At 39.6% G+C, this 18,823-nt stretch overlaps 1 protein-coding gene across 10 annotated transcripts in view; it reads right to left on the bottom strand.

The window, feature by feature from the left end:
* SYNE2 (spectrin repeat containing nuclear envelope protein 2) overlaps window positions 1-18,823 on the bottom strand; it is a 265,485-nt gene that overhangs the window by 50,209 nt on the left and 196,453 nt on the right. For all 10 annotated transcript variants that reach the window (XM_058567087.1, XM_058567088.1, XM_058567090.1 and 7 more), the window contains 11 exons: window positions 17,743-17,898; window positions 16,218-16,370; window positions 10,080-10,250; window positions 9,488-9,618; window positions 7,309-7,513; window positions 6,020-6,199; window positions 5,186-5,314; window positions 3,496-3,650; window positions 3,237-3,381; window positions 2,191-2,285; window positions 709-943 (listed from right to left, as the gene is read on the bottom strand). In XM_058567087.1, the coding sequence (XP_058423070.1) occupies window positions 709-943; window positions 2,191-2,285; window positions 3,237-3,381; window positions 3,496-3,650; window positions 5,186-5,314; window positions 6,020-6,199; window positions 7,309-7,513; window positions 9,488-9,618; window positions 10,080-10,250; window positions 16,218-16,370; window positions 17,743-17,898 (1,755 nt within the window). The remainder of the gene's footprint in view (window positions 1-708; window positions 944-2,190; window positions 2,286-3,236; window positions 3,382-3,495; window positions 3,651-5,185; window positions 5,315-6,019; window positions 6,200-7,308; window positions 7,514-9,487; window positions 9,619-10,079; window positions 10,251-16,217; window positions 16,371-17,742; window positions 17,899-18,823) is intronic.

Genomic DNA, 18,823 nt, shown 5'->3' with positions numbered 1-18,823 from the left:
GTATTTTCTTGTCTGTTTATTAATTTGTCTGATGGCCCTCACGAGAGCAGAGGTCTTCTCTCAGTCCACACCACATGCCCAGCACTCAGAACAGTGACTGGAACAGAGCAGGTACTCAACTATAATACTTGATGACTAGAAAAACGAATGAGGAAAGCACAGGATTTCAGAAGGGTGGTGTTTTGTTTAGCTGCACCTCTAAAGTGAAGAGTGGTTCTACAGCTCAATGGAACATGCCTGGGAATTGCCAACTAATTACTCTAGTCCTATGCTCATCAAGCAACTCTCTGATTAAGAACTTTGTTGCCTCAATGAATTCGCCCTTCAAGAGTAAGCAGGAGTCCCACTGTAAATTACTACCCTCGTAGTCATTTCTACATTAGTCAGCGCCTAATCAGCTATGGTGGTGTAAGTCTGTCACCTCAAATCTCCCCCAAACTTCCCCACCAATGTCTAGTCCATCCCTACCCCCACAGCCCAAGAGAACCTCACTATTTCCTGATGAGTGGATAATATTGGGTTTCTGACCCCTCAAGTCTAGGGACAAGGCTGGATAGGGTCATGGGGACCCTTACCCAGCTGGCCTCCCCATTTCGGAGAGCATACTTGAACCATGACGTCACAGAAAATATAAAACCTGAGGTGAATGAACATCTTCCAAAGAATGACCACCCTGTAGTTCTCACGCTGCCACTGTGCATGCACTACCTTCAGCTCATGGATCAGGCTCCTAGTTTGGGAGAGGCTGTAGCAATCCGGGCTCTTCACTGCAGACAGCAGGTGGCTGGTATCGGTGAGGAAGCGGAGCACGTGCTCCTCGGAGGTCGTGAAGTACCGCCACTGCTTCACCAGCCCATCGATGTCGCTCTTCCTCTGCCGAATGCCCTGGGCAGCACTCTGCCACTGATCTTTCAGCCTCGTGAATTTCGAAACAAATTCCAGTCTTGGGAAAAATAGAGGGTTAGAGAATTCTGACATCAACATGTAGAAAAAATAACCATAAATGCCTAATAGGAACTCAGATTTGCTATTTATATGCACAATTTACATGAAAAAAACCCTTAATATCTGAGCACCATTCAACTTAAATATGATGGGGAACTTGGGGCTGGGGCCGTGTGTGTTGGTGAAGGGCATTTAGCAGAAGATACTTGAACATGACCTGGTATTTTGCCAGCACAGATGACAACCATTCCCTTAAACAAACTGAAGCTGTTTTAACGTACATTATGCCAAATGCTGTAGGGAGAACTAAAGAGTGGATCAACGGGAAACGAATGAACAGTTAGATACCATGTAACGTTATTTATTACTGGGTGGTGGTACTTTACGTAATTTCAGCAATAAAGAACATGCTTTCTGCAACTACTCAACTAGTTCTTTTCCAGATCAGTGACACCCTTCACATGATCAATAAGGCCTTTTATTTATTATGGGAAAAGTCATGCTTTGCTATACTGATCAAATCAAAACTAGTTTATCATCTTGGAATTGGCTTGAGTTTCCTACTTCGGAGCCAGGAAGAGACGGGTGTTATATTTCTTAGTTACGGTGCAAGAAGATTCAGCGGCATGTGGGTGGTGATGGGGAGGAAAGATAATACCCGTCAGGACATTTAGAGGAGTATTTAAGAGGCCAGGCCACCTCCAGACTCTGCCTGCATGTGGACCAGCTGTGCGGGCAGGTTCAGTTATTGTCACCAGGCTGGGCTCAGGGGCTCTGCTCAGCCCGACTGGCACTGCCCAGGGGGCCCAACCCCATGTACAGCATAGAAAGAAATCCCTTCTTTCACAACTGTGACAGAGCTATCTGCCGGGAACAGCAGCACTTTAAAATTTTTTTTTTAAATAGCAAAACATCATGAGGCCGAAGGTAGACAGGAAAACACACTACAGAAGAATCCTTTGGGGTAAACTGTATTCGGCGGTATTTGCAAAGTGTCTGGTCTGCTAACACCACCCACCTATCATAGGGAACAGTGCCACTGATGTTTTTACGGTCACATAGCAAGATTCCATCCTAATATACAGTCAAAAGACTGGCCCCTAATATACAGGCCAAAGACTGGTGGTCTATCAACTGACATGGCCACAGGGTACTGACATGGTCAAGATTCACATGGTGGAAGGCTTGTTCCGACTGCATTACCTTCCACACACCCACAACCATCTCAAGCCCCAGACAGCTTACCTCTTCTCGATTTCTGTCGTGTCCAGGAGTTGTAAGGACTGGGTGACGTAGGAATCAGCAATTGTCTGGTTTATAGAAACTTCAGCTTCTAACATCTGTATATGAGTTAAAATATAAAATAGCACAAGTAGAATTCATTTTATGATTCTGGAACTTATATTCCCTATTAAAATTGAAGCTCACAGAGGATATGTGAGATGATTAATTTTCAAATTATTTGAGCCCAATTGCAAAAAAATGTCCAACCATCACATCAACATCACCTATGAATATAATCCTAGAAGCAAATAGGTCTAATAATAACTACATCTAATGTCCATTTATTGGGCGTTTACTATTTGCTAGGCACTGTGTAAAACATACATTGTCTCACTTATTCCTCAACCTTAGGACTTGAGTAATATTATTACATCCATTTGAGAGGAGGAAACGAAGGGGTAAGGAAGTCCAGTAACTTATTCAAGGTCACTTAGCTTTTTGACTGGACAGATTTCATTTTCACTGGATGATCTTAATGCAACAACACAGACTTAAATCTGTTACACTGAAAAGTTACAATAAATTAATCATGAACACTTTTGAAATGCAGGATCTGGCTATAACCACCAGGAGGATTTTCAAATAAGCATCAGCACAAACCTGGGGAAACTCCTCTGTGAAATTATTAATGCTACAATTATAATTATAACAAGTGCTTCAATATTTTAGAGAATTATTCGGTGAAAATGCAAAGATGAATTGAAGTACTTTAAATTGGTCGTGTAATGTTTGCATCCTGTGAAAGCAAAGTTGTGCTAGACGCTTCCACCTACTGCAGAAAATCTAGCAGTTCTGTCATTAATAAAATAGAACAGTAAAACGAAATGTTCAAATTTATGAAATGTGTGAGAACTTTACAAATGATCAACTGACAACTGAATTTGCTTAAAGACACACATTCTGGGTCTAGGGATTGAAAGGTACTCTCTATATTTTATTTAAATCTATCGCTCCCTGACGCCTGCCCCAGGGTGAGGAGTGCTAGGAGGCAGAGAGCACAGGTTTACCTCATATGTTTTCTGCTGGTCCAGGAGAGCTGGAAGGCTGTCAGCAATATTTGCCTTGAGCGTCTCTTCTATTTTCTCCAAAAGTTGGACCCACTTTTCACAGCAATAAAGAAACTTTTCATTCAATCCAGTTCCCTGAAGCTCACTACAAATGTTTAAAAACAAACAAAACAGAGCCATGTAACAATGACATTACTGAGCTCAAGCCATTAACTTTACCCTAATTGAAACCAGATGGTGAGAGACGGGCTCCTCTGACCTGCAGCGTTCCAGTGCTTTCGCCGTAGTCCGAGTCCATTGCCGGTTCATGTTTTGTAATGTCTTTACAGCGATGTCACTGAGCGGGAGCCTGAGGCTTACTTCATTCAAGTGTTCTATGTCAGGTGACTGGGCTGTCAGTGTCAGCACATGATTCTAGGAAAAAAATTAAATTCCTGATTTTTGGATGCCAATAAGATATCCAGGTGATGAAAAGGCCTCAGAAATCTTGTAGACCATCCTTATGTCAAAGATAAGGGAAAACTGGGGCCTAAATAGGTAAATGACTTGCCCACAGTCAAATAGCTAGCTGGTGGCCGGCCCCGTGGCTTGGTGGTTAAGTGCGCGCGCTCCAATGCTGGTGGCCCGGGTTCGGATCCCGGGCGAGCACCGAGGCACCACTTCTCCGTCCATCCTGAGGCTGAGTCCCACATACAGCAACTAGAAGGATGTGCAGCTATGACATCCGACTATCTACTGGGGCTTTGGGGGAAAAAATAAATAAATAAAATCTTTAAAAAAAAAAAAAATAGCTAGCTGGTGTTAGAATTGGACCTGAACCCAGACCTCTCAATCCTGTGGCTTTTCTAGAGCAACAAGCTGCACATATGGTCAGAACCTAAACAGCCCAAGAAATAGAGAGTGATCTCAGATTTTGCCTTTGAGGAATACTGAAATGAGCTTTCTATTTTAAAAAACCCATTCTGGGCCTTCAAGTCCCATTTGGCCCGCCAACAACTTGACCTTCAATAGATCATGCAGTTTACCTACAAATCAAATGAAAATTTAATCCTTAAAATAACCCTAGCAAAGCATGATACTTCAACACCCATATTGTGGCAGAATGTGAAATCACAAGAAAGCAAACTCATCAAAATTTTATTTTAAGATGATATTCCAGGCACAGCCTCTAGATCAACAATATGTTAAGCAAACATCCTTCACAATACCCATGTTATCACTATAGAACTCTGCCGTGATACTCTGGGTCAGGGTCAGCAAACTTTCTGTGAAGGGTTGGGTCATAAACATTTTAGACTTTTATGGGCTATATGATCTCTGTTGCATGGGCTATATGATCCCTGTTGCAACTACTGAACTCTGCCCTTGTAGCAAGAAAACTCCCATAAGCAACATGTCAACAGGAGGGATGACTGTGTGCCAACAACACTTTATTTACAAAAACAAGTGGTGGATTGGATTCGGACAGTGTGCCATAGTTTGCTGACTCCTGATCTAGGTTATGAATATTGGTCCTTAGGAGTCTGTAAGATCCAGAATCCTTTAACTCTTCCATTCATCTATGTTAACTATACTAAACTCACTAAGGTAAGAAAGAAGGAAAAAATATATAATTAATTTAATAGGATATTTTACTTTCGATGTTTGACTAACTAGAAAAATTCAATTAATCACAACAGCCAATTCCTAGATTATTCTAGTTCACTGAAGCTAATTAGCAAAGACATCAAAATTTAAAAATCTAGTAAAATTACTGTGGCATATTACTAAAATAGATTCCTACGTTGTCATACTTTTCCAGACCTTCGGGAAAATAGGGCAAGAATGAACAGCGTATAAATGACTGTGCTCAAGAGTTAAGATACAGATTTTCTAACGCGACAGTAATTAGCTTATTTTTTATCCTATGGTAAGTCTAAGCCCTTAGGAACGACAAATATTGGCAATACCAGGAGTAAGTCAGGATTTTCTTCTTTTTCTTGCTGATACAGTTTATCCAAATTTTCTTCTTCATGCATAATAAGACGTTTTAAAGATTCCAACTGGTCCCCCAAATCTTTGAACTGTGATAGAACCACCTAGAATGAGAGAAACTTCCATTAGAAACAATTTTCATGTGCATATATAACAGAATTCAGCACAGCCTTGGGAGCTGATAAAAGTTCAAGTTATTTTCAACCCCTAGCAGCTCATTATTATCTTGAATATTCAGAAGACTCCTGATTTTCACTTTGTACCTTTGGCAAAGATTGAGCCTTCAAGAAATCACCTGCTTCAGAGGGCATGCAGAGAGGGTCAGTGAGTACTCTGCTCCCTCAGTCCTGCTGGTTAAACATTTTTTTCCTGCTGGTATTGAGATGTGACATATGGCCTTCTATGTAGCTTTTTGACAGCTCATGCACCAAAGGCTTTTCAAAAAGTGAATAAAGAATACAAGAAATGGCCATGCTTTAAGCAGCTACTTCTGTGACTTAATTACCCTACTTGGAGATGCAAATAACTGTGAAATCTGAACAGCGGAGGAAATCTAACACCTCTTTAACATGATCAGTGAAGAAGACATGTTTGCTCAGATCTGCCCATTGCCCATGGGATTGAAGAATCACATGGCTGAAGAATCATGTCAAATGGCAGGCAGATATGTTTGGGGCAGCTTTATTTTGCGGCTACCCCTAAGGAGCAGTCCACAAAGCACTAATAACTCTTACTTCATAGGATACAAGGAATTGAGGATAGTGTGCAAATGGCCCAGACTACAATTTAAATGGAAAAATAAGATGAACCTCAAATTCATTTGCTTTCACAAGCAGCATCTTTTCCAGGTAAGAAGCCCTCTGGAGGGAGTGCAGCTGACCAGAGAGGAGCACGCTGGTATTGGACTCTGTGGGCCGTGGGAGTCGATCCAGGAGAGTGGAATTTTGGAGAAAGGCTTCTTTTGTCTTCTGCACATCATGCTGCAGCTCCTGGAGAAGAAAAAGTGGTCACAAAACATCTCCTTCTCCTTTCACAACACAAATCCCCACCCCTTGCCACTCCATCAACATCTAGGAGAATTTCTGCCCAGAAATTGTGGGCATGTTTTTTTGTTATGGTTTATTTTAAAGAGCAAAAAAAGATAAGCATTGTTTATATGATGCACAACTGTAGTGCTGTTTTGAAATTTGTCAGTTCAGAGCTAACACTGACCACTGATCAATAGATTTGGGGCTCCTAGTTTTCAGAAACTGAAGACCACTTGGGTAGAGGCCTGTGTTTTATATTTCTAATCATGGAACACTTTGCGGATCTGCCTTAATGCCATTTTAAGAATCAACACAGCCCTGTTCTCTGCCTGAGACTTTCTGACATAAATGGATTGATTTGCAAAGACCGTAGAATCTCCTTAATTGAGCTGATTTTAGGGCTACTCTGGAAATAGTGTGTGTGTAAAATTTGTTTTTTGTTTTTTTTTAAACAACAGATCAGGTAGAAGTTGATCAGAAATATAGATCACATCTGTTGGCTTCTTGTCTCTCTAAATTGGTTAATACTTTTCGATTTGACCCACAGTCTTAGAAGATACAAAATGCATCTGGTCACCCAATTTAAAACTAGAATGTATTCACTTTCTGGGTATTTATTAACATAATAGGATAAATCCACAGAGGAAATTATACAACTCTTAAATATAGTAGTCTAAAAATCATTACACCCACATGATTATTTCTAAAGCAAGAGATTCAACATTTATTATGCTTAGATATCACAATGAGTTAAGATACTTTTGCTTTCATTTGAGACTTTATGAGGCTTTTGCTTTAGAGATTCACCTGCTGGAGTGAAAGGGGAGACTTGGAAAAGGTGGTGTCAGGTGCCCCTGACCCAGCTACCTGCTACCTAGACCTCCTCTCTGAGCCGTGACCTGTCCCTCCCAATCCCACACTTCCCACCCTTGCCGCCCATGTCCTACAAAGCCTGGTCACGTACCTGCTCTGATCCTTTCTCTGTCCCTGTGGTCTGTCTAGTCCCTGAGTCATGGCCCTGTCTGTTGGGCTGTCGTGGCCTTGGTTTTCCCAATGGACTTTGCACTCACCTTTATGTCCTGCAGGGCGGGGGTCAGGATCTCTGCCAGGTTGTTTCCAGACATGTTGATGTTTGCGAGCTGTCGGTACTTCGCTTCCTGCTGCTCCAGCCTTGCTGCAGCTTCAGCGTGAGCGCTGTTATAGGCCTTCCAGAGCTGTAGCAGACTCTGGGCCTTCTGCAGCTGGTCGGCAATGTCTTGATTTACCTGGGTCCACCTGTCAGGGCAACATGAACAACAGGACCCTCATTCCATCCTTTCTCTTGCAGCAAAAACACAATGCACACCCTCTACTGGCAAGTTAATAGCAGATGGATTGTTAAGAAGACACTGTTAAATGCCTTTTCTATTCATGGCATCACCATTGCATAAACAGAAGTCCAAATTAGGATATTTAATTGACTTATAATTCTCAACAAAAACTGCAAAATTTGTGACTGGCATGAAATATCTATTGTATTATGAATGTCTCTTAGGCAAAGTGGGAGGAAGTACTGAACTGTATTCCTGATGAAACTTTCTCCACATGGGAGGGGCTCTATTTTATGGAGGGGTCTTTAAATAGGCCTATATAAATTGTTTATCTCAAATTTATTTTCCAATTACAAAAGCAACATGTCCTTTATATAAAAGTGGAAATAAAGGAAATTGTTTTTATTCCATATATAGACTGTAGTATCTTGCCTTTCTTTCCCATTAAACTTTTTACAAAATGTTTTCCCCATGTTATTAATAAAAAAATAAGTAAGTCTAATTTTAAAGGGCTGTACATAATGATCTGCAATGGTCTGCTTTTGGTTTAGTTAAATTACCAAATTCCTGTTTAGTATGGATATTGAAGTATTTTTTCAATTTTTGCTTTCCTATATAACGCTCAGATACAACTTGGTTCACAAGTTTTTTTTCTATATTTCAAGATATTAGTCTTAGACTGGATTTCTGAGAAAATTATTGGGCCAAGGAATATAAATATGTACACATTTTTAAGATTATGGGTATATATGGTCAAATCGCTATCTGAAACCATTATAATATTTACATTCTCACCTGAAGCACATGAGAATGCTTGTCTCAGCATCCTCAACCTGGCTAAATGGGTGAAAAATGGCACAATTGCTTTACTTTTATGTATTTCAAAAATCTTATCAGAATAATCTTTTTTTACAAGATTTTTCCCAATTATAAACACAACACATGTTCTTTGTAAAATAAAAACAAAACCCACAAAACATGTATATTTATATCTATCCCTATATCTAGATTATCTACCTACCTACCTACCTATCTAAAAGAGAGAAAGTAAAATAATGACCCAACATTTCATTAACATAGCGATAACGACTACTAGCATTTTAGTCTTTTTCAACATGCTTTGCAATATATTCTTGTGCGAACATCTGAACACATATGTGCAGTGGTGACAGCTGAATCCCTTTAATAGCAAACTACAGCACCATACGTTTTGAGGGTGGCCCCGATACCATATGTGGAGTCAGATACATTTCTCTGTTCCTCCTTACCCTCCCACCTTCCCCTCTTCCAATAAGGACGGGATCAAGACCTGAAGACACCGCTGCAGGGTATACAAATTTGGTGTCCCTTGTTAAACACTTGTTCAAAGTTGATTTGCAGGAGAACCTGAATCTGCATGGAGGAAGGGTGGAGCTGGACACTGAGGGTAGCATAACCTCTTCATTACTGTCTGGAGCAAATCAGCTTTAGGCCAACTTTTATATCCCATTCAGCAAAGCAGTTCATCAAAGAATTCCTTCCAACCCCAAAAATCACCTGCCCAAGAGGTATCCTAACATCCCCTTTCTTCCATCTGATAATGTTTCCAGTGAAACAGATTATCCATCTGACCACTCCTTAGTTTGTTTTTGTCTGTGATTTTGGTGTCCCTAAGGACCACACTGGGCATTTAGTCCACACCCTCTGAAAGTGGCTACCCTGGGGCTTTAATTAGGGCATTTCTAGATTGATTATACCAAACACTTGTACAAACAAGGCAGGTAGTAGCCTTCACAACAACAAATCTTACATGAACTAGGTCCTTCAAAGCAGAAGAGACCAGAATCCAGTCATCTCAGATGCTTAAGAAGATAAGACTTTGTAAGGGCTATGTCACCTCATTTGCCCCATGTCACTAAGATGAAGATATCTGATTATCAAATCGTATCTTAATGCATACCTTGTATGAGTATCTTGGCATTTCTCTTCAATTATTTCAGCAACTGAGGGGCAGTAACCTTTGAGTTTTCCAATAACCTCCTGGAGTTTCCTCCAACTCCCTTCACTACTCTCAGCTTCGTCTTGAAGAGACTAAGAGAACAGAGCAGGGAGGTTAGCTCCAGAATGGCCTGGCTACTTCAAATGGCAGCAGCTTTTCAACACTTGTTGCTATTTCACAATAATAACAACACTCAAACCTTAATAGGACTGGGATAAATGATTAGAAATGTCAAGAGAACAACTGAGAAGGCATTCTTTCATTTGAGACTAGAACTTTAAAAAGTGTGCAAAAAAGACCCCCACCAAAACTCCAAACCTTTAAGTTATGAACTAATAAAGACATGAAAAATGAAGAAAAATTCATTGTATACTTTTACAAAGTTTCACTCATTTAGCTCATGTGAGACATTTTGGAATTTCCAGTTATGCTTATGATGCTGCTGTATGAATGTTTTGTAGGGAGCACAAAAGCAAAGATGTCCATTGCTGTGCTTGCATCCACTGGAGATTTTCTGCCACTAGTGCACTCTGCCAAAATCTGGTTAATTTACCTGAAGGCTCTGCACCTGACATGTCAAGGCCTCCAATGACAAAACCACAGGCTTGCTGTGTTCCATGCAGTACAAGAATCGGATTGTCATCATGTTCACTTCATCATAGAGTTTATCGCAAATCTTCCACTCCTGTAAAATGGACTGCATGGAGGTTTTGAGCTCATTGACCTATATGAAAAGAGAGAAAATATTTAGAAAATGATTGAGGGCCGGTCCGGTGGCTTAGCGGTTAAGTGCGCGTGCTCCGCTACTGGCGGCCCGGGTTCAGATCCTGGGCGCGCACAGACGCACCGCTTCTCCCGCCATGCTGAGGCCACGTCCCACATACAGCAACTAGAAAGATGTGCAACTATGACATACAACTGTCTGCTGGGGCTTTGGGGGAGGAAAAAAAAAAAAAAAAGGAGGAGGATTGGCAATAGATGTTAGCTCAGAGCCGGTCTTCCTCAGCAAAAAGAGGAGGATTAGCATGGATGTTAGCTCAGGGCTGATCTTCCTCACAAAAAAAAAAAAAAAGAAAATGATTGAGAAGAGGCTCTCTCATCACTTTTTTCTCTTCTAAGGACTCTACCATTGCATCCACTTTAGGCACTTCCACTTGAGAGTATCAGAGGAGCTTTAGGGATTAATTGAAGGTGGGAAGGGTAGGTCAAGGAACAAAAAATATCAGAGAAGGCTAAGTTTTAGAATAGGTGATGGAAAAGAGCCCTGAGACCAGAAGGATCCGCACGGAGAGAGTCTAGCCGAGGGAGGAACAGCCCAGGGAAAGAACACTGAGTGAGGAATCAGAATCTGCAAGTGCACATTTCAGTGACACCCTATTAGCTTTCTGACCTTGGGCAAGTTATTTAACTTGGAGTCTGTTTCCTCATCCACAAAACAGAGATAATAAACAAAAACATAAATTAAATAGTGTCTGTGCAAACACTCTGAAAACTGCAAAGCATTATAAATGTAGAATGTTACCTGTGTTACCTGGCACTTAAGTCTGACTACTATGGGAGAGCAAGCATAAATTGGAGAGAAACATGCTTGGCCAAAATGATGGGCAAGTGCAAAGTGGGAAGAAATGCAATGGTGGGCATATTTTATCAGCTAGTATGTTTTAATAATCACGAAAGGATGGAAGCAGAAGCATTTAAATGATATCAGATACAACCAAGAATATATACATATATGCTTTTATATATCTATTATATAAAGCACATTTATAACTCAAAAATAAAAAGACAAATAATCAAAGTAAAAAATGGGCAAAGAATTGAATAGACATCTCTCTAAAGAATATATACAAACGGCCAATATGCACATGAAAAGACGCTCAACATTCACAGTCATTAAAGAAATGTAAACCAAGGCCACAATGAGATACGACTTCATATCCACTAGAGTGGCTATAATTAAAGTAGGATAATAACAAGTGTTGGCAAGAGTGTGGAAAAACTGGACCCCTCATACATTGCTGGTGGGAATGTAAAATGGTCCAGCCACTACAGAAAACAGTTTGGCAGTTCCTCAAAAAGTTAAATATAGAGTTATCAGATGACCCACCAATTCTATTTTTAGGTATATACCTAAGAAAATGGAAAGCCTATGTTCACACAAAAACCTGTACACAAACGTTCACAGCAGCATGATTCATAATAGCCTAAAAGTGGAAACAACCCAAATGTCCATCAACAGATAAACTAAATGTGGTATATCCATGCAATGCAATGTTATTCATCCATAAAAAGAAATGAAGTCCTGATACGTGCTATAATAGTGATAATCTTGAAAGCATGCTAAGTAAAAGAAGACAGACACAAAAACTATACATACTGTATGATTCCATTTACAGTTACGCATCTCTTGATGACAGGGATAAGTTCTGAGAAATGCATCGTTAGACAATTTCCTCATTGTGCAAACATCATAGAGTGTCCTTAAACAAACCTAGATGGCACACCACACACCTAGGCTATATGGTACTAATCTTATGGGACCACTGTCGTATATGTGGTCAGTTGTTGACCAAAATGTCGTTATGTGGTGCATGACTGTATATGAAATGTCCAGAATAGGCAAATTCATAGAGATAGAAAGTAGATTAGTGGTTTCTAGGGATTAAGGGAAGGGAGGAATGAAGAGTGACTACTAATGGGTATAGGGGTTTGTTTGTGAGGTGATGAAAACATTCTAGAATTGGATAGTAGTGATGGTTGTATATCTCTGTGAATATACTAAAAACCACTGAATTGTACACTCAAAAGGGTGAGTTTTATGGTATGTTAGTTATATCTCAATTTAAAATAAAGATCTGAGTAGAAATGGAATGTGATCACTATGTTGGCCCAACTGGACATCTTTAATTGTAGTGTGATGTTGAGTTTTGGATGTAACCACACAGGCCTGCATTCAGGCCCTTTGTTCTCTGCTTAACAAATACAGCGGGCACTGCACATCCAGTGTGATAGAGAGGCTTCCTCAAACCCTGCCCAAAACAGGGACAGAAGGAAAACAACCTGAGATGCTAAAGTTAGTCTCACACTGGCAATTATGTGGGCCAAATGTCTTTATAAGGGCTGGATGGCTCAGAAAAAGAACCAGAGTCACTAAGTTAAGAAAGAATAAAAGATAGGAAGGAAAAAAGGGAGGCAGGAAGGGAACTCCTCATAGATGTACCTCTCAAAGGTGGACATCTCTGGGTGGCAGAGATGATTCTGATACAAAAGTGCCTACAGGCATATGGCTACACAAGGCACTGCCATGGTTCAGTCCACACAGGCCTTCATGGCTTCCACATAGAAAGTTCTTGCAACTTCCGGTGCTCTTAAGGGTAACCCCATAGAATATTATAGCTTCACGGAGAAGAAATGGCACACGTGGTTTCAGGGAAAGGATAAGAAAACCATTAAGTAAAATTCACTTCACTAGCAATAAGAAGGAGGAACATTTTCAAAATGTTAAAAGTGGAATTAGCCAGTAGGGCAGCATTCATTGAGCACAGTATAGGCATTGCCACAAAGGTAGAAAGAAGTGAGTAGGTACTATCATCCCTATTTTATAGACCACGAAATTGAGGCTTAGAGAGGTTAAGTACCTGCCCTAGGACACAGATAGAATATGGTGCTGCCAGGATCTTTATCTAGGCAGAGACTCAAAGTTCTCTTTCTTAAACAAGGCTATATCGACTTCGGACAGCTTATGGATGGATGATCTAGATTGTGTCCTCTGCATTTTTTTTTTAAACAATAGCTTTATTGAGACATAATTCACATTCCATGCAATTCACCTATTTAAAGTGTACAATCACTAATCAGTTTTAGACCATTTTCATCATCCCAAAGAGAAAGCCCATACCCATTAGCAGTCACTCCTCATTCCTCCTCAACTCTTCCCCAGCCATTAATCTACTTTTTGTCTCTAGAGATTTGCCTATTCTGGAGATTTCACATAAATGGAATCATACAATACGTGGTCTTTCCCGACTGGCTTCTTTGACTTAGCATAATGCTTTCAGAGCCATCAATGTTGTAGCATGTATCATTACTTCATTCCTTTTCATGCCTGAATAATATTCCATTGTATGGGTATACTACTTTTATTTATCCATTTGTAAGATGATGGGCATTTGGGTTATTTCTACTTTTTGGCTATTGTGAATCATGCTGCTATGAACATTCATGTTCAAGTTTTTGGTGTAGACATGTTTTCATTCCTCTTGGGTAGACACCTAGAAGTAGAATTGCTGAGTCATATGGCAAATCTATGTTTAACCATTTGAGGACCTGCCAGACTGTTTTCCAAAGAAGTTGCACCATTTTTCATTCACCAGCAGTGTGTGGGGGTTTCAATGTCTCCATATCCTTGCTAACACTTGTTACTATCTGTCTTTTTATTACAGCTATTGTAATGAGTGTGAAGTGGTATTTCATTGTGGTTTTGATTTGCATTTCCTTGATGATTAATGATACTGAGCATCTTTTCATGTGCATTTTGGCCATTTATATATCTTCTTTAGAGAAATGTCTATTCGGATCACTTGTTCATTTTTTTCTTTAGTTCTCTCTCCTTTTATTATTGAGTTGTAGAAATTCCTTATATATTCTAGATAAAAGTTCCTTAAATATGCAAATATTTTCTTCCATTCTGTGGTTTATCATTTCACTTTTCTTTCTTTCTTTCTTTTTTTTTTTTTTTGGTGAGGAAGATTAGCCCTGAGCTAACATCTCTTGCCAATCCTCCTCTTTTTGCTGAGGAAGACTGGCCCTGAGCTAACATCTGTGTCCTCCTCCACTCTGTATGTGGGACACCTGCCACAGCATGGCTCAATGAGTGGTGCGCAGGTCCGCGTCTGGGATCCAAAGCTGTGAACCCTGGGCTGCCAAACTGGCCCCTAACTTCATTCTTTTGAATGTGAATATCCAGTTGTTCTAGCACCATTTTTTGAAAAGACTATTCCCCCCCTCCACTGAATTGTCTTGGCATCCTTGTTAAAAATCAATTGACCACAAATGTGAGAGTTTATTTTTGTACTCTCAGTTTTATTCCATTTACCTATATCTTTATCCTTATGCTAGTATAGATCTTCTCAACTTACGATGGTGTTATGTCCCAATAAACTCAACCTAAGTTGAAAATGTCGTTGTCAAAATGCTGTTAATAAACCTAACCCACCAAACATCACAGCTTTGCCTAGCCTACTTTAAACGGGCTCAGGACACTTACATTAGCCTAAAGTTGGGTAGCATCATCAATCACAAAGCCTATTTTATAATAACATGTTGAATATCTCATGTAATTTATTGACTACTGTACTGAAAGTGAGAAACAGAATGGTTACATGGGTACAGGATCGTGGTAACTGTATTTGTTGTTCACCCTCATGATTGCGTGGTTGACTGGGAACTGGCCCACTGCTGCTGCCCAGCATCAGGAGAGAGAAACCTACCGCATACTGTTAGCTCAGGAAAAGATCACAATTCAAAATTCGACGTTCAGTTTCTACTGAATGCGTATTACTTTTGCACCGTCGTAAAGTAAAAAAATCATAAGTCAACTCATTAAGTCAGGGACCATCTTTACTATCTGCATGTTTTTTACATGCATTATCTCATTTAATCTTTTCTATCCTCTACATTTTTATTATATTGCAATTAATTGTGTTGCAATTATCTGTTCAACTGTCTTTTTTCCAGTAGCCTGTGAGCTCTTTGAGGGTAGGACCCATTTATTTTCTTATCTTTGTACCCTCAGCAGTGAGCATAGTGCCTCAAAAGATATGTTTAACAAATGACTCACACAAGATATGTTAAGCTCATCTCTACTTTCCTGCCTGAGTTCTGGGGGTAGAATGAGGCTGAGGGTCACCTATGGATTTCATTCATATAGGTTATTCTCAATTCCCTCTTGGAACAAGTGATTGAAAGTAGATTTTAGTAGATGACAAATACTCTACAACAAGGACTCTCTAGGAAACATGGAGACACCTATAACTGGTTAGTATTTCTAGTTTTCTCCCTCCATTTGTGGGGAAGTGTCAAGGTTGCAATGTCTCGAGATGCCTGTTCTTTCTCTTTTGATGCTCTCCTCCTGGAAAGGGTAACTGCAGACTTTGACATGCCTTTCACGAAATTACCAGACATCATCCACCCTCTTCCTCTATACCTTCTCCTCGCCACATGCTATGTTTCTCCCCACCTCTGGAGCTCTCCCTAAGTTGACCATGCTTCTAGCTTAACAGAGGCTATGTGAGACAGGATCACTCCCTCCCTGAGGCATCTCCTTGCAGGTAGGAAATCTGAGCTGCTTCTTCGTAGCTGCTCCTGAATACCTGGCCAGGAAACAATGCCAGATGCTCCAATAGGTTTGGGGGTATGGAGACATTTTTGTCTGTGTGAGGACATTAGACAAAACAAAGATAACCAAGTGGATTTCCAGCCTGCCAATGATGTTGGAACTGGTGGCTTTGTCTCTAACTATCCAGTGCAAAAAACCAAGATTTGAAATGCTTTTCTCCACTTTACTTCAGGATATTTTGCAGCAACTTTTCAGTTTACGGTCTGGAGCAAGTCTCCATGATTAAATAACAACAAATGAGATAAACGAAGGATATGTGAAGAGAAACAGTACACTTCAAATGAATTCTAGTACCTGGTTGACAACAGTGCTCCTCTTTTGAAATAATCCATCAATTTTGGATGCTGTATCTTCTAACAATGGCATTGTCCCACTCTCTGAAGTCAGGTAACTTTGTCTCAGCTCATCCAGGGCTTTAAATTTCATTGCAAGTTGATTTTCTATATCCTGAAAGGGCAAGAGAAAAAGGTTTTCATATGCAAAATATTACAAAACAATTAATAAGGTGTAAGAAACAGGAGTTAACTCTTTTCAAGTAAAAATACCATTAGAGTATATAATGAAATAACATTACACCAAAGACATTTTATAACACACTCAATTCCATTTTTACAATGAATTATTAAAATTCGAATTTACATTCATAACATGAATTTTTATAATAATTTCAATTATGACATGGCTCTAGATTTTAGAAGAGTCTAGTAACAAGTCCTTATCATCATGGTATAGTGGAAAGAGTCCAGGAGAGCTAGTCCCCATTCCATGTCTACCCTGTAAAGGCTGCTTGCAGGCATTAAGTCATCAAACCCCGAGGTCTGCATTTTCTCATCTGGGAAACAGTGATGATACCCCATGACATGCATGGCTTAGAATTCAAGTGAAACCAGGTTGGCCTGTTGGGGGTGGTGCAGCACTGAGCTATGGAACGTAGGCTTTCAGTCAGGAGGTATGTGGAATCTAAGGCGGCTGTAAGAATTCTAAAGTGGAAATGGCTAGTGGGTAGTTAGAAACAGAATATGACCATGTGAAAAGATCTCTTACGGTGGTGTTGCTGCTCACATACTATGTCGAGTATTATTCTGTAGCCTTCTAAGTAGAATTGGGGTCTGAGCTGACTTTCCACCCCCGACAGTGAGTGGTGCCATACGTTCTGTGGTAGGCACAGAAGCAGCATAACCTATGCTGTCTGCAGCTACGGGGGCAGCTGAAATGTTTTCAATAGGGAGCAACACCGTCAGGGCAGGGCTCAAGGGGGATTAATCTACCTTTGGGTGAGGGCACCTCAAAGGCTAAGTGACCTGGCAAATGACAACTGAACAAAAAAAAAGGGCACGGCCAACACCCTCAAGCCCAAATGTGATTTAGACAGTGGTTCCCAGGGATGGGTGGTCCTTTTAGAACACCTTACACAGTAGGTAAAAGAAAATCATTTTCATCTGAAGAAACAGAATGAAGGACTAAAAATAATAGAAACTTCAGAGTAATTCTGTGAATATTGGGTAAATTAATGAAAAACACAAAAGTTGGAAACCATCTAAATCAAAATTCCCTTTGAATGTTTTTTCTCAGGAGTAACATTCAAATCTCTTAAGAACAACAATAACCATGAGAATATCTTCTGTTCATCATAAAAAAAGCGTTTCGCAATTTCGTAAAACCCATGGATGATTATCCGTTTTACATAAGAAAGAAAACACATGGGGGTTTGGAGGAGAACCCCCAGAAACTACAGCAGCTTGCCCCACTCCTTGGAGCACAAGTGGTGACGAAACAGCGTGATCCAGCCGCGTGGGACAGGTGGTGTGTGCCTTCTCACCTGACAGTCCAGGAGCAGCTTCTGCACAGAGATCACACTTTCAGGTTTTTGTAAAGTTTTCAGTCTCTCTTCTTGTGCCTCCATCCAGTTGTTCAAAATCTGTATTTTATTTTCATTCTCTGTGATACTTTCCAAAAGTCGTTCTAAATGTTGTATCTACAAGTTATAAATAAGAAAATTAAATTCTTATTTTGAACCACATGCTTTAAAATGTAAACGTCATGACACGTTCTTTTTAATAGGATAATTTTGTTTCTTCTCAGATTTCTAATATTTTGCATAAGATTTCCCCATAACTTTTGGAGTAAAGAATCATAAATCAGGAAATAGAATTAAAATCCTCTTAAAAAAAAAAAAATCTAACATTTGAAATAAAAGCTAACCTGCCAAGAAAGCTGGCTGTTTTGGAGTTCCACAATATCTGTACAAAATAAAATCATGTTGCTAACATTCAATATTTTTTCATTGCATCACTTACCGATATATGTAAAGCTTAAGAAAATTTTCTTTCCCCAGATTCTCTTCATTAGAGTCACTTAAAAATTAAGTCAACATCAAAAATCAGAAAACACTCAACTTAATAAACTAATTATTGTTTGTAATGCCTGTGATTCTTCTCATTTCTAATGCTTACAATTTGATTAGGTTACAATCACAGCATATGTAAAGTTTTATATTCCTTTTCCAATACATCGTAGGCACTTGCTGTGTTATGACATCTGCCTTATATTAATTTAAAAGGCTGCCCAATATTTCATCAAATGGACACAGTATAATTTGAATAATTATTCTTCTGTAGTTGTAAATTAAGGCAGTCTACATTTTTCACCAGTATAAAAATGTTGAATTGAACACTTTGTGCACCTATCTTTTCCTTTTTGGAGGACTATCTACTTAAGATAAATGTGTAAGAGGTGGACTGCTGGGTTAAGAGATAAGATGATGATTATGGTTCTGGAAATTTTCTGAATGCTTTCCAAAAGGGTATGTAAGCCATTATCTGTAATGTATGAATGTGATGGCTTTATCTTTATCTTATTAAATTAGAAAAATTTAATAAGTATAATGTTACATTAATGTT

The sequence above is a fragment of the Diceros bicornis genome, chromosome 24 (genome assembly GCF_020826845.1).
Source record: "Diceros bicornis minor isolate mBicDic1 chromosome 24, mDicBic1.mat.cur, whole genome shotgun sequence".
In the NCBI taxonomy this organism is placed as follows: Eukaryota; Metazoa; Chordata; class Mammalia; order Perissodactyla; family Rhinocerotidae; genus Diceros; species Diceros bicornis.
Note: the sequence above shows the minus strand (reverse complement) of the source record. Positions and strands in the feature narration are given on the sequence as shown.